This window comes from Gymnogyps californianus, chromosome 1 (genome assembly GCF_018139145.2).
Source record: "Gymnogyps californianus isolate 813 chromosome 1, ASM1813914v2, whole genome shotgun sequence".
Lineage (NCBI taxonomy): Eukaryota > Metazoa > Chordata > Aves > Accipitriformes > Cathartidae > Gymnogyps > Gymnogyps californianus.
This window is the reverse complement of record NC_059471.1, coordinates 23,290,904-23,312,705: the sequence shown is the minus strand read 5'-3', so window position 1 is coordinate 23,312,705 and position 21,802 is coordinate 23,290,904. Positions and strand designations below refer to the sequence as shown.

At 41.0% G+C, this 21,802-nt stretch overlaps 1 protein-coding gene across 2 annotated transcripts in view; it reads right to left on the bottom strand.

Moving 5' to 3' along the window:
• The window catches only part of MTUS2 (microtubule associated scaffold protein 2), a 197,286-nt gene extending 175,724 nt beyond the window's left edge, over nt 1–21,562 (bottom strand). The window contains exons 1-3 of one of the 2 annotated variants that reach the window (XM_050904083.1): nt 19,255–21,562; nt 12,969–13,209; nt 2,740–2,946 (exon numbers count right to left, since the gene is read on the bottom strand). In XM_050904083.1, coding sequence (XP_050760040.1) covers nt 2,740–2,946; nt 12,969–13,209; nt 19,255–21,546 — 2,740 coding nt within the window. In that variant the 5' untranslated portion in view covers nt 21,547–21,562. The remainder of the gene's footprint in view (nt 1–2,739; nt 2,947–12,968; nt 13,210–19,254) is intronic. The other variant, XM_050904091.1, reaches the window with a different exon arrangement.
• Between the last annotated feature and the right edge of the window lie 240 nt (nt 21,563–21,802).

Here is a 21,802-nt window from a genome sequence, read left to right as displayed (position 1 = left end):
TATTTATAACATATGCACACTTGTAAGATGTTTTCAATTACTTCTGTCTCCCTGACATGCAGAGATGCTGCTTAAATAGGAAATTGTGTTACCATGTATGTTTGAAGATTTCTAAAGCTAGATCATTTTGCATTTTCTACCCTACTGAGCTAGGAAATTAACAGTAAAACTTTACCCTGCCCTCTAGGAAGCCTGATTTAGTCAAAGACAAGATCTCAGGTAGTAACTACAGAATCAGCTATTTATTTAATTTAAATAAAAACATTCTTCCAGCAGACAGTGAAGGTAAGAAAGAAGATGTCATGCTGATTCCTGACCCAATACTTCTGCCCTACATCCACTCCTGGGATTATTTTCTGTGCATGTTGAAGTGCACTGCTGATTTGTGTTAAATAAGCTGCAGTAGAATGGAAAGCAACTAATTTGTGCTCCCTGGGTGTTGGGCAACTAATTTAACTCTTGCTGGCACATAGACTATAAATAGAAAAAGATTATACAGTTTCACACTGATAACATTTCTATGAAAGTTAATAATTCAACAGTAAGGAAACAATTTTTTCTTCCTACCTATCTGTCCTATCAGGAGTAATGAACGGCAGTTGTGTTGCCTTTAATCCAAAGAAAGCGGGTGATGTTACGTGCCTTCTCATGTGATGACTTACCCGAGGGCTGACACCCTAAACACAGGACGTGCCCTCACCCACTTGGCAACACACCTTCTCCTTCTCTCACCCCAGTCCAGGAGGAAGCATTATCCATTTGGAATTAAAGACAAATAAAAGACTTCTGGGCTGGACAGCTGTGCATGCCACAGGAACCATGTCAGAGAGATGACCCTTAGGAGGGGCTCATTCTCTTGCTCTCCCATGGAGGTGGAGGTGGAGGGAAACTAGACAACTGCTTAGATGAGCTATCTAACTTGTCAGCAAGAGCAGAAGTGATAGGTCCTATTTTTCATCAGGTGACAGGCTGAGCTCGTCTCTACACAAATTTTGTACAAGCAGAACACTTCCCCTGGGTAATTTTCATATCCGTCAGAAACATTCTTGCAACATGCACAAGTTGGTCACAACATCCTAATCCCAACATTAAAGAGGGTTACCATCTTCAGCCAAGTGAGCTGGAACAAAAGGTATGTGCCAAATACTTTCACATCCTTCCGGTGACTGGAATATGGTTTCAGTTTTTATGGGCTTAATGTACAAATATAATATAAAAATACATCAGAATATATAAATGAAATCAACTTATTTTAAGACGAATGAAGAGTCAGATGTAACTTTCTGGGTCTGAGATTACTAATGTTTCTTCCACAGTTTTTTGAATGGAAATCAGTTGACTCAAATTCCACAGTTTGGAGTACTTTCCTTTTAGAGAATTCTCAATTATATGAACCTGTATGCATCCACTGTGTTCAACGACAGATGAACATAGATGTTATTTTTTTCAGATTCACACCTGAAATTGCTAGACAACAACATTTCTTGCAGAGATATAGCTTAGATCTAATCAGAAATTAGGTAATTCTGTCCCTAACAAAGGCTTTATGTAACCAAAGACACAAAGATTACAATACCAGATAAAAGGAAAAGCTTTCCAAAGGCATAAATGTACGGTAAACGCACAAGGCAAAAGAGGTTGACTACCCTCAAGGTAAAGTTTATTAGGAAATGAACAGAAATGAGCGATCAGTCCAACAGTAAAACAAGATACAAGCCTATGTTTGGGGGCATTGGAAAAGTTAGAAGTCCCTGGACACATTCGTCTTTGGCATTTCAGTTACCCCATGTAAAAGGGGAAACAGAAAATCCTTAGGGTTTTTAATTAATTTAACTTTATTTATTTTAATTCATTTCAAATTAATACAAACACAGAAAGATTTAGGAGCCTGCAGCATCTTTTCTCCTCTGGTGCTTCATATCACTTGGTGTGTCCCCCCATCTGCAACCCTCCTGGGCTGATGCCACTTGTTTTGATATTGACACAGTTCAGGCTCAATCCAGTCTTCAAAGAAGAATGGGCATGAAAATCCCTCAATCCCCCTTTCCGCTCTGAGCCCAGGGCATGCGCACACTTTCCAAGGACTGCACAATCCAGTGGGTATTATTTTGTACTTAATAAAATTAACAGTCCTTACAGAAAACAGGATTTGAAATGACATTTCAGCCACGGGAGCCTTCCAAGTCTGGTAGATGAGACAACAGCTATGATATCAGTTCTGATCCCTTTCATATCACTGGCATTATTTGATTAATTTTCTAAACTAAGTTTATTACACTGTATATTAAAAGGCAGAAGAAAAGCAGATGAGAAAGACTATGTTTCTCATTTTAGATAATCTTTGTCCTAAACTGTTCTGCATGGCTGCAATGTACTTACCAAACACAGTTTACTGTGATTATTTACTTACTTCAGCTTGTAAGAAGGGATATTCTAAGTAAAAACAAAATACAAAAATACCTCACGTTCATTCTTAATGTGATTTTCTCTGCAGCAGGAAAACCAGCCCCTTCTATACGCAATGTACATTCAGCACCTATTCATCTATTACTATTAATATTTTAAAAAATTACACTAGGAAATCAAGATACCAAACCTACAACTCAGTGGCACAGAAGAGATTAGTGAGTGCTGCACAGATTACATTAGTCCTAAATTAGACACAAACTCCAGTCTGGACAATCCTGGAATACATCTATTTAATATCCCTCCAGAAAGAAGGACACTTTTTGGACTTACGGTTGGTTGTCCTGCTTTGATCACTCTGAGCACTGTCGTTTGACTGGTTGCTGGAGACAGAGGATACACTTGAGCTCCTGACAAAACCAAATGCGGCCAGCTTAGCTGCTGGCAACCGTGAATAACCTGGAGGACGAAGTCCAGACTGGCAGGGCTTGGGGAGATTTGATTTTGCAGCACTTGGACATGAGCCTTTCTTAAGATCAACTGAAAGAAGGAAAAGGAAAGAAAGTTTTATTAAATAAACTGGGACATACTGACCATTACCTGTACCACCCAGCCACATAAAGTCAGTATAAAGACTGAATACAAGTTTTAACAGCTGCTCAAACTGCAGTGATGTCTTATTCTTTGCTCCACTAAAAAGAAGTTCTGTGGAACAATTACAGGTCGCAATAATTTTTAAAATGTGAAATGCAGCATGGACCCATGAGGCATAACTCAAACTTCCAGCAAAGTCATGTAGTTCAAGTCTGCTAAGATTTTTTTTAATGTTATCTTCTTTTATGCTGTATCACTTTCTAATTTTACATTTGTTACGTGCAAATTAAAAGAAACTCATACACAGAGACAAACACGCTACGCATAGCCTCCAATTTTGGAAACTATTGTAGAACGCCAACAATCCTCTTCAAGGACACAGGACTCCTTTGTATTCCATCAAAGAAAACACTTCTTTGAAGTCTTCCTTTCAAATTTTGCTAAAAGAAAATGCCCTTTTCTTGCACCAAGTCTGGGAACAAGGATGTGACCCATAAAGTTGTACTTTTTTAACATACTACCAGCCATTTCCACTGATGGACTTCTCTGCACTATAAACCATCAGCCTATGTGAATGACATCAACCAAGTCTCAGACAAATTCCAATAGCGGGATTATAACAGATGAAGTCAGGCAACAACAGTAGTTCAGCTACCATGTCCGCCTGTGGTAGCTACTAACTGGTCATCTGTCTCTAGCTTGTGTCCTAACCCGTATTCTGCTGCTCTTGCTTAGGCAAGCTTTTCTAGGCAAATCCAGAACATAGGTCCATAAATGCTCCAAATTGTCTTCATGGACCAAAGGTCCATGAACACGGCAGGATTGTCTTCAAGGACCAAAGATTAGAGTTTTCTTTTGGTTGGAAGGTCTGGATACCAAGCGGATCTGGACCTCAACTGTATATAAAATTTGGACAGAGCTTTTCTTAGTAGGTTTGACAATATCAGATTCCTGTTCCTTGTGGAATCCCGAGCAGCAAAAATATATATTAAAAAAAAAAAATTAACCAAGTTCTCCAAAAGCTGATGCTGGAGTGTTTAATCAGTCATCAGGACTGGTGGGTTAGGCGACAAGGCACCATTAAAACTATCAACATATTCTGCCAGAAAAGGCCACAAAGTCACCTTTTTTCCATTCTTATTCAGTGAACGCTATTTGTGCATTAGCTTGACACGTACTTCAAAGGAAGAAATGAACATTCATAATATAAAGGAAAAACAGAAATTAACTGCACAGTAAGAATATGGTCTTCATATTATTACAGTATTTAATTCTTTTGTAAACTATGTAGGTCACAGCCTTATTAATTTTAATGAAGCATTACACTTTGAGGAGACTTTATAGAAAACAAGACTAACTCCTTTGAGCAGAAAAATGTTATGGGGATTTTGAAAGACAGTTGTGTACCTCATCACAATAATAATACTAAGCTTTGTTTAACAAAACTAAGCCTTTTCTTTTGAAATAGAAATATGTGTAACACCAAGCTAAAAAGACTTTTGTCATCCTATAAAACACATTCCTATAAAAGACATCAAAAAATGCTCCTTGCTTAACGAACGAAACAATGTATATACTATAGACTCTTAAAAATGCATTTTTTTGTACCCACTTCTCACAAGTTGAGGCCTTTATTAAGACACAAGGGGATGGATGTCTGACTGCAGCACCTTTACCAGCCCAGAGAAGGAGATACTGTAGAGAGTAACCCAAATGAAAATAATAAATATCTACAGTGTGTAATAAAAGACGGCTAAAATCTCTGTTCACTTTTTTGGCACCAACAGGGACAATGTTGGACTCTGATCCTGAATCTGCTTCATTCAGATGATGTGAACATGGGCACAGAGGTAGCTGAGGGCTCCAGGTGCAGGTGAAGAGCAGTGCAGGCACATTAGCACGGAGAACAGATAAGCAGTGATGTTTACCATCAGTTTACTGCCAGGCTTGCGCAGCATTGCTTTGACAGTGGTCTATTACAGCTGCTTTATGGTTATCTGCAAAGCACCATCAAACCAGACTTCTTCCTTCCCCACTGCTGGGGACATTCAAGCCACATCCAAATGACTCCATGGCAAGGCACTACAGACCCTGATCTCAATGTTTCCCTCAGTGCTACCAGCACAGCTTGCAATTAGTGTGAGTCATGTCAACTGATTTTCATGTAAGAACAAGAAAAAGTGTCCAGTGAAAGGCTTTAAGAGTCCCAAATGCTAGAAATGACATGCTGATCATGTTTCAGACAGAATCTCTCTGTTTAAGAGGACTAATATCTTCCTGCGTTAACTGTTGCACTGTGGGACTCAGATTGGCTTATGCCAGTGTAAGGTTGCACTTTTACCATGGAAGGATGATCCTGTGCTCTCTCCCTTCCACAATCAGACTCGTCATGCCCCCCACCAATGCTGATACAAACACTTCAGCAGTATTTTGGATGGGCCAGACCAACTTTCTTATCCAGCTGGCTGCACAGTCATACACTTGCTGGTGGCTGGGCAAGGCCAAACATCAGCTTCGCCAGCTACCTAAAGAACTAATTACACAAGGGCAACTGCATGTAATAAAAGGCACACAACTCAGTCACAGTGTGCAAAATATTCTCTGCGTTGCATGGGTGACAGGACCAAGCCCAGGTAGCCTCCAGATTTGAAGCAGAGGCGAGTACCCGTGGCAAGCAGCTGCAAGAGCAAGGAACCTGCCCAGGTCAGTGGCAGCAGGGAGAAGGTATGGGACTGTCTCTTGTGGGTTTTACAGGTTTCCAAAAAATGTATCAACAGGCCTGCACTACGTAAGCTGAGAGCTGAGATTCCTTTTTTCCTAAGAATCTCTGAAAATTGAGGTGGAGGGAGAAATATTTCCATTTTACAGCAAAAAGGTATAAATATCACAGATTTCCTGCAGCAGAACAGGGGAAAATCCACTGGGGCAGGGGGGTAAAGTGGTTCGTAATGGATTTATTTAAAAAGCATTTGAAATGCGCTTGCCCTAGGATGGCGAGGTTCACCTGGGACTCCCGTGTTCCCAGCTCAACCACAGGGATGCCCACACCAAGTCCCCAGGCTGTCCATTCTCTGCACCACTGTGTGACCAAGCACCTGCAGTCTGTGGCACACCAAGCACCACGGGTGTCACTGAAGAAGAAGAATTTCCTTAAAACCAGAAGGTTTTTGGTGACAAATTGCCCAGTCATCTCTACCTTTTCTTCAAAATCATTATCCCAGACCCCGGCAGAGCATTCAGTGTTTTTTCTCACACTTCCATGCGTGTTTCAGTTTATGACTTCAATTCAAATTCCCCCTGAACTAACAATATTTTGTATCTTGAACTCATCATCATTCTCAAATTATTTTCACTTCTCTTCTTTGTAATCCAGCTCTTCTGTACCATGAGGACCTGCGGGCAGGACATTATCCTCATCAGGGATGCATGCAAATCCTTAAAGCTAAGTCATTTTGTGTCTTCTTTCTCATTAAAATACATGAGACATCAGCCTATTGCATGTATTTTCTGTTCTAAATATCGTCAAGTTTTACGACGGATATTCTTTCTTTATTTCTGTTACTTAGAAGTATAGAAACACTCCTGCAAACAAGGTCTGGGAGTTCAAAACAAAAGTTAATTTAATGAGCAGTGCTCATTTTAATAAAAATCTGCCAAAATAAGCTTAAAAAATTGGCAAAAAAATCTTTCCAGCTGTCTCACTGCCTGAAGCTAATTATAGAATTAAGTATTGTTGTCTGTGTGGCACACAAGTGATTTTCTATGACACTTCAAGCTGTTCCCATCTAGAAACATGAAAACATTTTGAGGTAGCGACTGATTGACACAAACCAGATGTGTCTGGGGAGCCTTAAGAAAAGTCTGAGCTAGATTTCTTATACATCCCCACTGCAAATGAATCGCTTCTCCATGCACATGTATAAGCAACTTTCATGTGACTTCTCTGTGAAATCTGAAATAGGTTTTAGCTGAAATGAATGAAAAATTAAAGAAAGGAGTTACACAGATATGTTCTTATGAAAAAGAGTAGCGGTTCAAGACTTCAACTCTCCTTGCAATTCAGGGATTTCAGGGATCCTTGGCAAGCCTTTGTTTTCTTGTGGTGGTGTTTTTGGTTGTTCTTTTTTTTTTGACAAGCATTTCCGTTAAAACTTTAATCATTAGGTGTCATTTTCTCTCAGAAAACTCACTTTCTTTTACAGGGTGCTCTGAACATTGTTAGTCTCATTTCATATAAGGGAATCTGGGTCAAAGAAGTTACCTGCAAGGTCACCGAATTAATCAGAGATAATACAAGCAGAGTTAACCCACCTCAGAGTTAACCCAATCATTGATATCTTTGCAGATTAAAAAAAAATCAAGCAAGTAAGAAACCTATTCTGTTGCCACCACCTTTGTGGTTTCCCTGTTACAGACATAATGACTTCTCTCTGAACAAGAACTGAGGAAAGGGACTTTAAAACAGAGGCTTTAATGGTTTATACCTAAACAGCAGTGAGCAGGTTGTTGCCTGAGGGTCTCTCATCCAAATACTGTCAAGCCTGGGACAGTTCTGTTCCAAAGGCAAAACAACTGTCACTGCTGAACATCAATTAATTTCTGATCGGCCAGTCTACCGTCATACAGTAGGAAGTGCTCATCTCCTGATTCCGATTTAAAAGCCCCAAAAAGCTGCTCTGTGCCTTCCCAGCTCCCAGGCAACCCAAGGCTGCTTAGTACATTCTCACCACCCCAAGAATTTGTCAGCTTGCGCTTCATTCAAACTGCAAATGTCCGTATTTGCTTTGTAGCTGATGTGCAAAGCAGCAGCATCCCACAGAAACTTCCAGCACAGGAATTGTCAGTGCCTGAGCCACAGTCACTGCATTTTCCACTGAAAGCCCAGAGCAGCAAGAACGCTTCTCTGTGCGCTGGAGCCATGTCTCATCTGCCTAGCTGCTGCTCATCGGCTGCTCAGAAGCGCTGTGGGTGCCTAGCCAGCAATGATGCTTGGCTCTCGCCAGGGAAGAGGTAGGGTATAAAGCATTTGTCTGCTGCTGCACCCAGATTGTTACTGACACCGTTCTTATGACTGACAATTGGTACAACAGTCATATAAACAACTCTTCTCATATGATGCATTTTGGTTCTTTGAAGACACAATACTTGTTGGGAGCAGAGAGGTGGCATATGGCTAAGTCTCGAGTATGGTGACAATGTCCTTAGCAAAACTCTGATGAAGAAGTGTGTGTCTCCCTTTGAAGCACTTAATTTGTCGTTATGAAATACAGTCAGATTGCTCTCCCAAAGAAAGCAGAGAGCGCCAACTGAAAACACTGCAGATTAGTGGAGGATAGAGAATATTTTCCTCTCTGAATTCTCCCCTTGTCACCTCTTTCCTTAAACAATTAAGAAGTTTGCCAGCTCAAATCCAAGTACCTCAGACTGCAAATCTATAAAATAAGCACACAGCTGGAGTAGCAGTAATGCAACATTTCAGGAATTAACCTCAAAACCCCTTTTCTATCACCAAATCTCATTTACTTGTTCAAGTATTAGGTGTTCCTAAGAATAAATGTGAAAGCAAAGCTTTCCTACAAGGAGAAAGCTGTAGACATATTGTAGCATTCATGATGAAATACATTATACATATGCAAAGACACAAATAAATGCATATATCTGTGTGTGTCTGAGTAATCAGAAACATTGCTGTCCTGATTTATATCTAAATTGTATCTTTAACAAGAGTTGACTTGCCTAGAAATGAGAGGAACTGCTAGACCCTCAGGACTGGCAAATTTAATACACAGAGAGGTGATAAGGAAACAACATTTCATTAACTCACTCTTTGAGAAAAAAATACCATAAATACTACTGAAAAATGTAGAATTAAGTGAAGTTAATGAGTACAATTAAGTGAAGTTTTAATTATGAGATCTGTTATACTTTTCAAAATTAGACATTAATTCCATCAAAATAATCAGCTAATTAATGCAAATCCTAACACACTTCCTCCAAGAAGTCTTTATAACCAAGGAAAACATATTCATAATTTATATGTTATAGACACAGTATCCTTCAATGCTTGTTTTGAATTACAAGTTTTGCATAGAAAAAGCAGAGTCAATTTACACAAAATAAACAAATGTTAAGCTTTCAGAGATGCTATTGCACCTTCAAATACATCACGATTCAATGACTTCCTATCTTACCTACAGTGCAGAACGCTTTTTCTTACAGTCAGGCTGCTTGCCTGACCCATCCGAGGCAAAGCATCACCTAAGGAGCAGCACTGCTTAATAAGGAACTCGCAGCCAGTGCCAACACCCGTGCCATGTCCGACAGACAAAGAAGGATCACTGCTCCAGTCACATTTTAGGCATCACACTTGGAGATCACACTTGTGGGATCATTCATTATTATTTTACTTTCTACTTGGTGTGTCTTAAAACTAACGAAACCCTTAATGTACTTGTAGTACTTGCAGTCCATCAGCAGCTCAGGGATTTAATTATCAATTACTTTAGAGTCAGTTTTATGAGTATTAGTATTATACACAGGCCAAACCACTCAGCTTATCAGTGCTGCTTAAACAGACTACTACATTATGAATGGCATGGCAAAGGGGAATAAAATCCTCATTATGAGGCACTGCTGCTGTCCTCGATACTGTGGCATGGCGATTTCAGTTTAAAAGCCTCTGTGGTACCTCACACTTTGTCACGGGATGGCAACTGGCTATATCCTTCTGCTTCCATTACCCCAGGGCAGAACTGAAATCACTAGGATTAGAAACTGGATTAAAAGCTCAGGATCGAGCTGCAGGAGATGCTGATTAGCAGTCTTGAAGGCAGGACTAGTATCCTTAAGAGAAATACCTCCTAGTCCCCAGCTGCTTTTGCTGCAGTCAGCCAAGCCCTCACACCCCACAACACCCATGAGCAAGGGTCTTACCAGCTCCGCTTCCAGTATGCTGACCATATGTTCATGCATTTTGTTTGCTTATATTTGTAAATATGACTCTATTGAAGTTGTGTTTAATCCTGTTTCTCAAATATTGCATCAAAACCAATAATGCAGATTAAAGTTTAATACCACAACGAGATGCCAAATTAAGGTAAAGTGGTTGAAAATGGTGTTTGGTACCTTAAAACAATTGGCTAGACAGTGCCTGGCCCTACTCTGGGCCCCTCCAGTCAGCCCCACACCAGCTCTGGCGTGCCAGGGGTTGCTGTCCCATCCGGCCCCTCCGTGGCAACTAGGGACCCATCTCTGGTCTGCGTTTGTGCACTGACGTGAACACAGCCACAGGAACCAGTTCTCTGCCGCCCTTCTGCTCCTATACCAGTCTTGTCCTGTCTGCTGTCACTTCAGCCTCTTTCAAGAGCAATTAATTCTTCTTAAAAGGAATTATTAAAGACGAAAAGACTGGTATGCTGACCTATGAAGTTATACGTTGCTGAGAGAAAAACTAAGTCATTTGAGGCATACAAGGAAAAAGGCTTTGGACAAGGAAAAGGTGATTATAAGCCAATCTCGAATAGATAATTGGGAAATAAAAATCCAAAAATAAAAAAATGTAAAGTAACTAATATATCAGAAATACACGAAAGACCAACAAGGGGAGGCATTAAATCAACAGAGAGCAATGAGAAGTACTTTGCAACAGAATAAGATGTTGCAGAAAAATTAAACACGTTCTTCATCTCACAAGGAAAATGGAAGGTGAGATGCCAGAAGTGAAAACAATGTGTCCTGGGGTGGACAGTGAAAAACTAGAGACATTAGCAACCTCTTCAGAACAAGTCTTGGGTAATTTAAAATCAATAAAAACAGTCAGAGCCCAAAGACCAGATGAGACACACTTCAGGATCCTGAAAGAGATGGCAGAGAGATTATTGGACTACCACGAGTTATCTTTAATAGCATTTGAAACAGCGAGGTATCAATAGACTAGAGAGGAACAAACAAAATAACAGTTGTAGGAAGGAAATTATGGAGAGCTATGAATTAAATTTGACCTCCAAAGCAGACAAGGTCCAAGAAATAATCAGTGATAACATCAAAAAACCACAACTTTTGAGAAATAGGAAAACTTTAGGAAATACAACTTCAGTGAAATAGGAATCGTACTAACAGCTAGTGCAATTTACTCATGTATACTTCTCATGCACAAGCATTTTTAAAGGCAGTATCACAGACAATAAATAGGACTCTCAGACTGATACTGTTTAGATTAGAATGTCACATAATATAGGAAGACAGTAAATTAATACATACAAGACAAGTTCCTATATGGATTAAAAATGGCTAAGGAAAAGTCATGTCTGCAGTCATCAATGACGCAGGACAATATGGACGATGGATGGATGATGGATGAATAAAAATCAAGGCAACGTTCATCTCCGAGGATCAGAAAAGACAGTGAATTTGTTAATAGGTCCTGTTCATATATTCCTCTCATATCTATCTCCCAAACTGGTTCCTGTTATGCAACAGCTTACCTACTCATATCCTGAACTTGCAGCCTCTTGCAGTTTCATTTAAATGGAAAATATGATCCAATTGCACCTGTATTCCCATGTTCAATGTTGACTGAACTCAATTCTCGGGGCTGAATTGGTATTTACTACCCAGCATGCAATCTTGGAGTGTCTCAGAAGTCACATACAGCTGAGCTTGGTCAGCTTCTGCTAATGGCATCAACGCAGATAAACTCCAGATGAAGGGTCAGATAGTAAAGGATAGTGGCAAGAGGCACTATGTTACAGAGAACCTTGATTTTCTGATAAACCGCAAATCCTGGTAACCTGTATTACTGACTGATACTGTCCTCTCAGGCTAAGTTAAAACACTCTGGCCCACTGGCATTCGAATTTTCACTAAATTTCTTCTGCAGCTTAGTATGGAGAAATGGACGCTGGGGAGGGATAGTAATAGTTTTCAAATACCTGCACAGAGAAGAAGACCCCACATCCACTCCAGATAGAAGAGGAAGTAAATTGCAACAAAGGGGATGAGGCAAAACACTAGGGAAAACTTTTAACTTGAAAACAAGTAATGCATCAGAGCCGTCTGCTTTCAGAGGCTGCAGGATCTCATATTGAAGGTTTTTATAAATAGTTTTTCATGAACAGGTTAAATAAACATCTATCAGAAGGAATCCCGTCCTGGGGCAAGAGGAAGGACCATATGACCCCAAGTCATTACTTAACTTTATCCCTTATGACTGTTCTTAAAAATCTCTGCAGACTTGTAGGCTGTTAAACAGCTGCTATGTTTCACTCTGGCAATGACTGATTTTCAATTGTCTCTGAACTTGCTGCTGTTTAATTATATGCTGTTAAAACCACCAAGCTTTTCCAGGCTACCAAGGAGTGTCCTGTAGAAGTAATTATTATCTCTGTCTTTTGGCATCATACACTTCTCCTTCCGACTCTTCTCTTCCTTCTCCCTCCCCTGTAATTCTGCCCAGGATCATGCTGAGCTGGGCAGTAGCTGGGAAGAAAAAGATATTAGAAATGTTGTCTCCAAAGAGGTATATACCAGGGCTTCAGAGACTCAAGATCTCTGCTGGCACATCTCAACACTGCCCAGGCTTTCAGAGCACAACATGGTGGGGAATGTCATATTCAGATTGAACGACGGGGTCTTAATCATGGGAGAAAATGTCCCATTATCTTCTGCAGGACAAAAGCAAAGATTTTTCAGGCATTTGCAAGGAGGAGGAAGATAAAAAAGAGTACAATGATAATTACTACTGAAATTGATTCTCCTTCTTTGGCAATGACCTGTTAAACAACCTTCGTGCAAGTCCCAGACTCCCTAGTCAGCCTTGCTGCAGGATAAAAAGACACACCTCAAAGAGTGTTGTTGGAGCTTTGTAGTATCAGGTCAAGATGTTGCTCATTTTGTGATATTTCTCTCTGAAAAAAAAAATCTTATCGGTGACTACAGTTAAAGGAAAGGAAAGAAAGTTTGTACTTTACCTGAAGCATCAGGATGATAAAGGCTGGGAGCACTCGTTATTTCTCCTTGCTGATGGAGACAGCCACCTGAGGATCTTTGACTTGCAATGAGAATCCTGCTCTTTGCAGACGGTAACCTGGACACTGCACCCAGTCCTAACTGTGGCTTGAGTATCATGGCAGATCGATAAAAACTTGGTGGGACCTCGTAGTGACTATATGGTGGAGGGCAAAATTCATCTTTTGCAGGCCTTTCCCCAACCTACAGAAAAATCATTAACGCAGATATTACACAATAAATCAATAAATCCAGAAAATATGGAGCTCTAAATTGCTTATAAAGGCTAATTTTCCCTCCTTCTGAATCTGGGCTTCAGAGCACCGCAGACTGATCATCACTTTCAAAAAGTGATCATCTTACCATATGAATCACTCTCCAAAACCACGCACATTACAGTCTCAATACACAACTAAACCCAAATAAAGAATTGATCTCTTCCCCAAAAGAAAATAGACAAATGGAAGATCTTCAATTAGTGAAAATGAAGTTACTGTTAAGTCCTGAAAGGTGATTTTATTTACAGGGGTAGATACACCAAGAGAGTGTGTAAGTGGAATTTTTATTAGAAGTTATTTAAAATATTCTTACTGAGATACAGTTTTGGGGGAAGTTGGTTTTAACTTAGCTAAAAATAAAGCTGAAGGTATTTTAAATTCATTTCATCAGAAAAATGGTATTGTCAAATTGTTTGTGTGAGGAAAAAAACCTCTACATGTTCTTACTGCAAAATGTTCATTATAATCTGTGCCCCTGAAGTTCCTGAAAAGAGACCTGGTTGTGGAGGTGGGCACATTTCTGTACGTTACATTGTCAGGGGGCTGTTGAATATTCCAAATCAGAGCTATAAAACCCAGCTGCCCATTTGAATTGGAGAAAAAAAGCAAATTTGGAGATGTGAAACATTTACTGTTTATCACAAATAGATGCTGCTTTGCTAAAATCAGTGACAAATCTCTCAGTATTTTAATGGGCATATACTGGGAGGACAGCACAGTAAGTCCCAAGCTGGAAGTATTTCCAGCAACCTGGCTGTTTACCAGGGAACTTGCAGTCGGGGAATGACCTGGTTCCCCGATTCAGCCCTTGCATCTTTCTACCCTCAAGCTGGGCTCTGAGTCCCACCCCACTGCGCTGCTTTGCAACTCGGGACAAGGGCGCAGAGCAATGTCAGTAGTTTTCATCTCTCTCATTTGCAAAGAACCATTTGCTCTTCTGGGTAAAGTCCAACTTCTTTACCATTTTCTTATAAAATGCAAAATCATCATAATGTAGAAAGGGCCCATGAATATTTTTTCTGTGCATCACATTTAGGCCACAGAAAAAAAAAAAAAAACCCCAGCTAAGGAAATAGGAAATCTGAACTAAATTTGTTTAAAAATTAATCAAAAAGTGCCATAGGCTACCTAGGAAGAAATGTAACTGCCAATTAATTAACTCTGCTGTAAGTTATGATGCATATAATACGCGAAATCAATTTCTATTTAGCAGTTATAAGCATTTAGAATATGCACTTCAACATTGGCTATAAAAGCTTTGATCCTAGCTGTTTCAAGAGATTTAATCCTAATTTAGCAAATCTTTAATATGCTAAAAGAGACAATATTGGCCTTAAACAATCTTTGAGGCCTTTGCACAGGAACTAGGAGGGCAGATGCATTGTATTTTTGCTCTGTATTTTTTCCTTTGTTTGCAGTCCTATTTCCTGCCATTAGATCTTCCAGTTTCCTTTTTTATTATACTCCTATGACCTATTTCTACAAGTTAGGGTGCAGTTTTTTACTGTATACATGATTCTCTAGGCTTGGACTGCAGGAGATGCTTAGCTTCTTATTTTCAACTTCTGGATATGAGATTGTTCCTGAATAAGATTCAGTTATCTTTTCTCTCCCTGATTAATTTATTTCAATCAGATTCCACTATACACTTCTTATCATTTCATATTTAACTGGCAGTGAACATACCAATGCCAAGTACTTCAGTATAAGGAATAGAGAAAATCTTTAAATATAGAAACCATGCATTTTTTATAAACTGGGTCAGCTTAGCCACACCTTCAGTCACCTCACTTTTTTTCTTTATTGACAGTATGCTAGGAGTAACACAGAAGGGCAACAAACGTGCACACAAAACCAATCAATCAATCACAAGCATATAACATCTTCTCAAGCTGAGAGAAGTGAGAAGGATTTAGAACAGAATAATTTAGGTTGGAAAAGACCCTTAAGATCATCGAGTCCAACTGTAATTTACCCAAATATCTCTCAAGAAACAGATGCTTCTTTTGAAGAGCCCAGTTTATGGGGGACATAAACTTGTTATGAGGAGACATTATTTTTTCTTTTCTATTTAACGGTGAATTCATGAAGTGTAAAATTCAACTAGTCTCAACAGAATTGTATGCAAATATTGATTATAAGGCCATTTTAAAGCTCTTCAGAAAGATATGGATTAATATGAGACCTGTTAGCATCCTGTACTAGGTTTTTGTACGAGGGACTTTTAAAGAAAAGATCTGTTGCAGCCTGTCACCTAAAAAGAAGCTCAGCTCAGAGTTTTATTGTGTGTGGTTGTCTGCTCATTCCCCACTCACCCCATTTAAGGAATTTGTTAGAAAAAGCTGGAAAGTCTGCAGCAAATACTTGGAGAGTACAGGAATTTCCACAGGCTGGGTAATCCCAAGGAGAGCTGGCAGCATGGTTAGCAGGTAAGGATGCCCAACACTTTCCTCTATTTGTTTATAACATCGTCAAACATTAACGCCTCAAGCAAGAATTTTCTTGTCAAGTGCCTGCTTCAGGCAACTATTTGGGAAAAGAGTTGGTGACATGGGTTCAGGCAGTTCAGATAATGAGATAAGGGGAAAAAATTGCTGGTTTGACTATGTATAAAACAACTCCCCCTACCCCTTTTTCCTCTACAGGCCTTTCATTTCAACAGGCTTTAGTCCATGCTCTCCAGAGCAGAAAGATGTCTGTGCTGGGAACAGACCCAAGGAGGTGGTTGAACGGGGCAGGCGCACCCTTGGGGAGGCAGGCAGAAGAGCTGGTGACCAGCAGACCTCCTTACAGACCCCCACCAGAACCAGGGCTCTTGGCAGCAGCCATAAAGTAGTGAATAAAGTGAGCCAACGACCACTCTCTGACAAGGCACGGACCATATCCATACGGGTAAACTCTCACCCTGCAGACCAGGCTGGTCTCATCCACGCTGGTCCTTGGGAACAGCCTCTGGGTGAGCACACGTTGGCAGAGGTGGACACTGAGCTGGGGAGCATGCTCCCAGTCCAACAGTATGGACACCCTTGTGTGAGCCTTGGAGGCCGTGCCCTCCCACTGTTCAGTTCTCTAGCACAGCTACAGCCTTTGGGTCCCACAGTTTGCTCTGTTACTTCCCACAGAGGTAACCCAGAACATAAAGTGGCCACAAATTCCCACTGGTGCTGACTAGAAGAGGCTGAGGTCCACGTTGAGATGGGGAGCCCACGTTGTGATGAAGCACGTGGACAGCAGAAATCTGCCCTGGTTTTTTTAAGCATTTCACTTTGAGGGGTTTTCTACCTTTTTTTTTGGATGAAGACAGGCATGAAACATCTACCTCCACACCATGCCAAGGTTCCAAAGAAAAGCACTTGAGGAGCTGCCAATGCCACAGGCAAGGCTGCCTATTTAACCTTAACTCAGTTCCGTTATGGACCCAGTCTCTAAGCGCAGCTGGACTGCTTTCATGCCTGAGCTGGGATTTTTGTCTGAGCTGCCCTGCGTGGGCTTTAGCACAGGCAGCTCAAGGAGCCCTGCAGGCTCCCCACTGCACGGAGGTAGCCCTCAAGTCTTCCTCATAGAGCTCTCCAGGCCTTGCCTTGGAGTCTCCTGTCCAAGACAGCACCTTCCTATTTTTTCTAGCTCATGGCACCCAGAGGAGTGTTTAATTGTTCCTACCATTTAGCTAGCTGAAGGGTGCTAAGAGATTACAGGTCTGATTGATAGCAGCTATTAACACTCCTTATCATAGCTATGTAAAGAGCTATAAAATGCTAATCAAAGCTGTCCAAAGCCCAAACTGGATGTGTGAAATAGGGCAATCGGGGATTTTTTCTCTCACAAAGACAGTAGCCATCCTGTCCCAGTGTCTCCTTGTCTACAAAATCTCTGAGTCTTCAACACTGTCCCTTCACCAGGGTGATTTTGATCTATCTCAATCCATCCTAATTTGTTTCTTTTGGATTACACATCAGTCACCTGTCATGAACCCATACTGTGCACAGCTGCTCTTCTAAGCATCTGTCCACTTTCATGGATCAATTATTTTCCTTTCTCTTAATCCTTACTGGAGCCAAATCAGTCCCCTTTGCATTCCTCTAACTAGCAGGAGAGTAAGGTAATTGCTTTTAGGGTGGCAGCCCAAGAGAGCAAGTACCACCCTCTGCTATCAGCTCCTGACTCCTGGGCTAATGCAAACTCATAACACAAACTGCAGTTTGACTTTTCCTTCCCAGCCTCTCCTCCAGGTAATCCAGCTTCTCTGAAGAAGCAGCTTGCTTGGGTTCAAATCTTCCCCCATTGAAATACTCACCCAAAGTCATATTTCTTGGAGGAGCAGGGGAAGATGCTTTGGATCTTCTCCAGCCTGTAAGTGTCCTCCTTCTAACCCTAGTCTAAAGTAAATCATGCTGCAGATTTGCCACAACCTGAGTCCTTCTCATGTTAAGAACAGTCCTCAGCAGTGCACAGAGATCAGTCCTTTGCTCCCAGATGTGTTTACTGATCCTACTTGATTATCTGAACCCCAAATGTATGGGTCATAGACACGTATGGTCTTCAGAGGGTCATGTCACCCTATAAACAGCCAAACAGCTGCACAGTCTGGGTTATTTTGGCTTTAATTTCTGCTGCCATACATTAAACGGTAATAACCTAGTAATTTTCCCTCACCTTACAAGGCAATTGTGAAGATATACTAATAATGGCTGGCACAGACAAGCTCACAATGACTTTAGTAATTCCTCCTCTGGATGCAAAATATAAGGGACAGAGCTGGAAACTGAAGTTAGAGGGGAAAGGGCAGTGAGCACTGTCCTTTCAATGTTTGGGATAAGATGGTGCTCTATGAAAAACTATAATCCATGATCACTTCAGTAGGTTGCCTGTTAACATGCCATAAGGGCTAATCTATGCTCACACACAATATCTTAATTTGGGTATTTGCCAGCTTTTGATTGTCAACACTGTCACCGAATATGTTATTTCAATGCTGTTCCTTGGATAAATACTGTATGTAGAATGAGGCAGGCATTAACATAGCCTCAATACCACCATGAGACACACAGCAAAAAAACGTAGTTTGTTTTTTTTTTTTAAAGACTTGTTCAAATTTAAACACTTGTGTTATCTTCAGTATTTACATAAAAAGCTTGGTTGTTGAGCTACCACAGGTCCCAAGCAGCAGATGCAAGGGCACATCACAGACCTGAATGTAGCTCCTTCTTCCCTGCCCTTTCTCTACCGTCCAAGCAAGGTCAACCTTCCTCCACTGTGCTCACCTCCCAGCAGGGATTTCAGGGAACCAAGACTCCTGCCCAACTTATCAAGGCAGAAACACAATGAGATATCAGGAGCCAGAATTGGCCAGAGGGACTTCCATCACCTTCTAGCTGCTCGGGAAGGCTTTCTGGGGAAAGGAGACTTCTTATTTGAGATGCAGGTCAATACAAGACATGGCATTAAAATGAGTCAAAAGTAGATCTTTTCCTGTATGATATATATAATCTAACAAGAGCTCTGATAGTCCCTGGGTTTCAGTACAGCTAAACAGAAGGGAATTAGTTTAGACCTCTACTGCTCTGTCTGCAAAAACCTGCCAACTATCCCATTAAGGAGGAAAAGTCTCTGTGGTCAAATTACATTCATTTCCCAAAGCTATTCTTGGGGAAAAAAAAAGAAATTCCATTTAGGAATAAATTCAAACAGCATGTCCTTTCCTTTCTAAACATCCCTATTTATAATACTAGCAGGTCACGGGTTTGCTGGAAAACATTGGAGGAACACAGTGACAACTTTCAGTCACAGATCAGACATCGCAACAGGGTCAGTGCCAGAAACGATTAAGTAAGTTTATTTCTAATGATCACACATTGCCTTGATTTAGGATTTATTTCATATTTGAGGCTTGAGAACTAACTTCTGGCAGCAACAAATAAGCAAATGATCACCACCTGGCATACAAAAGAGGCTGTCAAAGCTGCCTCCTTACCTCCTGCAGAAACTTCTCGCTCATCGGACCGAAGTGATGGCCTGGGGGCCTAATTCCTGACACCACCAGCCCAGAACTGAAGAGTCTTGGCTTCTGGAGGTCAGGTTTAAATTTGTCGTACAGGGTGCTGGCAGGCTTCGCCTCCCCTCCATTGGATGCCTTCTGCTCTGTAGAGATGGGCATGCCACACACCGGGCTACCGAAGGGCAGCCCTGCCGGCGCAAACGAAGGGTCGAGCTGCTCTATTGAACGAGGGTTTCTCCTAATGTACGTGATGATTTTAGGTCTCACGGGTTTGGGCCTGGGTATGGCAGGTTTCATCTCAATGCTTTCTTCCAGCTTTTCACTGCCGTCACTGTCCACACCCGCCTTATCTGTGAGGGAGCCCTTGGAGTGGACCAGGATAGGTTTTGGGATGGCGCTGCTGCAGGCAGTCTTGATAGGCACTTTAGGAGATACGTTTAACAACTGCGTACTGTCAATGGGAGGTAGGACTGAGGAGGGTGACAGTTTGTCAACATGAAGTGCATAAAGGTCCTTCAAATTACTGTTTGATAGCATGGGCTGACTATTAACATCCAGCGTTGCCACCGGGCGCACGGGAGTTGGGACGCATAAAAAGGCATCAGCCTTTGCTGAAACGTTACAGCTCTCTGGTGCTTCCTCTGGAGGATGTTTCTGTGCATTAGCTGTCTTTTTACTCAGAACTGAGAAGTTCAAGGTTTCTGCATCACTGTCGTGGTTGTCAGGTTGCTGGTTTGACACTGTCTCTGCACTGCACACTCCGTGCTGATCTGAGAGACCAGAAGCAGGCACAGCAGCATCCTCAATGCTTCCTTTGACTAGCGTCAGTTTATTCTCATTAACTTTCAAGGGTTTGCTGTCAGGTAGATTAATATTATGTATAAGAGATATCTGTTCACCAACTGTTTCAGCACAACGTGCGTCAACTTCATGTAAATTTTCATTTTTTCTAGGTGTCACTTTGGCATTGGATTTACTACCACAGGTGAGTGGGAATATTGTTTCCACTTCTTTGTCAGTAAAATATTCCTCACCAACCTGGCTAGTTGCCCTGTTGTCACTGTCATTGCTTCCTCTCCCTTCCCCACCAATGGTGATGTTATCACTTAGCAATTTGTCATCAGGATAGGTTACCACCTGGCTTGACAATGGATCCTCTACTTTATTACAGGTGTCTTGAAAATGGGATGCTTGAAATTTTGATGCATCAGACCCAGAGCCTTTCTGTTCCTGCATTGCTGTATTTTCATCTTTTTGACATCCCAAGAACTCTACCAGCATAATTCTCTCAATCTTTTGTTGACATGTATTTTTAGATTGTAGAGATGGTGCAGTCTTAAGCTCAAGTTTTTTACTTTTATCACCCTGACCTAATTGTGCTTCTGATTTACTAGCAATCTCATTGGGCTTAACAGTTGAATGTTGAGAATGAGAAGTATGCAGTGTGCTTTCAACGTTAACATTTGGTACATTTTCTGGTTTACTTATTTTCTTGTTCCCTGAGGTAGATGGTTTGGAATAAAATACAGTATTTTCCTCTGAGGTATTGTCAAGTGGATGAAACACCATCCCAAGAAAATGATCCGTGGATGTTTTTTGTGATTTCTGTGTATTTCCTATTAAATGGTGCGACCTGTCAATGGAGTCCAATGATGCAGAAAGTAGACGTTTACACGACACACGGCCAACGCAGTCTTTCGCAAATGTTTCAGACTGAGGAGAGAATTTACTTGGTCTTCCCAAAGAAAGCCTTTTTATTCTCTCCATCTCCACAGTCCTGGACATTTTGCCCTTAGAAAAGTTCTGGGTGAAGTCAACATCACCTTTGGAAATAACGTCCAGGTTGGCATCATTTGTGCTACTTTTTAAATTGGACAGACTTTGTCCTCGGCTAATCCTAATATGCCTTGATATATCCTTAGCTTCACTGGTCCTACCATCTTTCCCCATTTCCCTGCTTGTGGTGGAGGGCAGCTTACTTTCCTGTACACCGGTGTGACAGGTCCGAGAGTCTTTGAAGGTCAGAAGTTTATTCTGCTCTGTATTCAGATGAGTAACTTTCTCTGATCCTCCAGAGTGTATATTCCCACTCTCATCCGTCAAATCATGTTTCTTAACATCTCCTTCAGTGGTTCTAACTTTTGTCACAATTTGGTTGGCATTGGTATCCCCCACACTCGCTATGCTTTCATTATTATTTTTTATTTCGCTGTGGTTGTCCTGAAGCTGGGCATAACATGACTTGTTTGGGATTAACGGAGCACTCATTTTGAAGTTTCAGGTGACTGCTTTTTTGGCAGTCCTGATTAATGAGAAAGCTTTTTTCCTCCTATCAGGTTAACTATTATGCATGCTTCGGTTATACATTTAAATTATAAACTGATCAGTAGAAAATTCCTCGTTAGAAAGCTTGGAGTCTCTTGTCAGAGTCACATTTTTGTGCTGCTCAGTTGTCTTTCGTGCAGCCTCTGGACCTAGGAAATCTTTGTGACGTGCAGTAGAGAGGTTCAACGAAAGCAAAATA